The 2,500-nt window shown below is 40.5% G+C and overlaps 1 protein-coding gene across 11 annotated transcripts in view; it reads left to right on the top strand.

Moving 5' to 3' along the window:
* Positions 1-2,500, top strand: part of alph (protein phosphatase alphabet) — a 46,683-nt gene that overhangs the window by 16,418 nt on the left and 27,765 nt on the right. For all 11 annotated transcript variants that reach the window (XM_070125572.1, XM_070125573.1, XM_070125565.1 and 8 more), the window contains one exon: positions 232-403. In XM_070125572.1, coding sequence (XP_069981673.1) covers positions 251-403 — 153 coding nt within the window. In that variant the 5' untranslated portion in view covers positions 232-250. The remainder of the gene's footprint in view (positions 1-231; positions 404-2,500) is intronic.

Raw genomic sequence — 2,500 nt, 5'->3', positions numbered from 1 at the left:
TTAAATTTTGTGTTATAGATTTACATTTATTTACTTAGCCCATAAAATGTACACTGTTTTACTTTTCGTATTCATTGATGTTGGTACTTTCAAAACTTTGGTACTACTCTTTTGAATATATGATTTACAGGACAGATGTCATCATATACTAGGTAGTTTTTTTTGTCAATTAACAGAAATGGCCAGAGTTTGTTTTTTTCATTTCTGACTTGTACCTTACCTCTTTCACAGATGAAGAAGTGATCTCACCATGGGAGCATTTCTAGATAAGCCAAAAACAGAGAAGCACAATGAGCATGGTGGGGGAAATGGCCTTAGGTATGGACTCGCCAGCATGCAAGGCTGGAGGATTGAGATGGAGGATGCCCATGCTGCCGTAGCCAACTTACCTGGTGATCTCAAGGTCAGATTCTCATTTGTCTCACTCTTTTTCTCGCTCATTTTCTTCTCATTGTTGCAGTTATTGTCTTTCTCACTCCCAGATTACTTATTCTCTCTTTTGTTCCTGTGCTTTCCTCCATCTCATCCACTTTCACCTTCACCTTCTTCTCCTTCTTTTCCTTTGCCTTCTTCTCTTTCTCCTCCTTATTTTCTTTCCCCTCCTTTTCCTCTTCCTCTCCCTTCTGTTCCTCCTCATCTTCCTCCTCCTCCTCTTCATTCTCCTCCTCCTCCTCCTCCTCCTCCTCCTCCTCTTGCCCCTCGCCCTCCTCTTCCTCTTCCTCCTCCTCCTCCTCCATCCCCTTGTCTTCCTCTTCCTCCTCCTCCTCCTCCTCCATCCCCCTGTCTTCTTTCTCCTCCTCCTTCTCCTCATCCTCCTCTTCCTCCTCCTCCTCCTCCTCCTCCTCCTCCTCCTCCTCCTCCTCCTCCGCCTCCCCCACTTCCTTCACTTCCAAATTTCTATCCTTATTCCTATCCCTAATCTTACCCATATCCCTATCCTTACCTCTATCCCTATCCCTGTTCCTATTCATATTCCCATTCCTATCCCTCTTCTGCTTCCTCTCCCCATTCTCCTTCCTCTTCCCATTCCCCTTCCTCTTCTCCTCCTCCCTCTCCATTTCCCCCTCCCCTTCCTTGCTGCTTCTGCCACACCCTGTGCTCTTTATTCCATTATTTGTGCATCCTTCAACTTCTAGTGGTCTTCCCCAAACTTTTGCCAGGGTTTCAGTATAGTAGGATAAATGAAAATACTCAGTAGAAAATTATAAACTGTTGGTACAGTTATGATAATGTTCCATCACGCAAAATAAGTCATTTTGATACCAGTCCCTCTTCTTGCTTGTGTGAGATTTTCACACACAGCAAGATGGTTCTCATTATGAATTCATGCCACCCATATCATGACTTAGCAGATGTTCAAGGCCAGGGTTTGCCAAGCCCTTTACCCCTTGCAGAAGTATTGTCATGGATCCATTTCTCTGAATTTCTTAATTGGTCTGAATTATGTGAGCTGTTTTTTGGATCCAGAGGATATATTAACACTTAACTTATTGATTGTAGATGGTATTCAATCTTGCCTTGGCATAATTTTGGCTTGATTACTTTTTTTTTCTTTTTTCCTAATATTGGCTGCCACTAAACGATGTGCTTGCATTATAATAATTAAGTTTTATGGCTCTATCATCTCCACAGCCTTCATAAGGTGGACAGAACTGTCATTTTTTTATGCTTTAATTGGAAAAGGATCAGGACTAGTATGTTTGAGGAGAAAAAAGTTTTCATAACAGCTGGTTTATATAGCCTGTAAGATAGTCCATTGCCTTTTTTTTTACTGTTATAAGGAAACTTTTTTACTAATCCGCTAATTTCTGCTGTTGGATAGATGTATGTTCTTGGTTATGTGTAATCACTGTAGGGGATGAAATGGTTGATTTTCTGGTTTTGGTATATCTACTATATTAATATTTGTAAAAAGACTGTAGTAATTATATGTACGGATGCGTCCTTACATTTTTTTTTCATAGCAATCATGTGACTGAAAATACGGGCATTGTTTTACATAAGTGGCTGCTCTGTCAGGCATGTAGTGCATAAGCTGAGCACACACAAACACTCATTTTTGGTGACAAGACTTTCCAATGTTATTTTGCATAAATGTTTTAGTACTCATGATCTCCAAGTGCTTGTGAGACAGCGAGAGATCCGTTTACTCTCTGAATCATCACTGATCCACCTGCATTCTGGATCCTCTCCTTCTCTACTGGGTTCACAGGTTTATGGTCTTGTGTGCTGAAGCCAGTGTCTATTTGTCTTTCAATTTGCTTTATCCAGATCATAATAGACTGTTTTCCATATCTCTGTCTACTAATTAGAAAAAAAGATTTAACATTTTGTTATTTGTGTCATATATTTTATTTTTTGTAATATTCAATTTTCCGTAATAAAACCTGTGCCACTGGTCACAGCGGCCAGGAATATGATGCTGAACATGGAAATAGCATCCTCCCTGGAGCTGGCCCTCTTCAGTCATGGTTTGCAGACATTACATTCCACTCTTGTT

The sequence above is a fragment of the Penaeus vannamei genome, chromosome 9, assembly GCF_042767895.1.
Source record: "Penaeus vannamei isolate JL-2024 chromosome 9, ASM4276789v1, whole genome shotgun sequence".
NCBI classification, from domain to species: domain Eukaryota; kingdom Metazoa; phylum Arthropoda; class Malacostraca; order Decapoda; family Penaeidae; genus Penaeus; species Penaeus vannamei.
The sequence above is the reverse complement of the archived record's forward strand: the minus strand, read 5'-3'. Positions and strand labels throughout refer to the sequence as shown.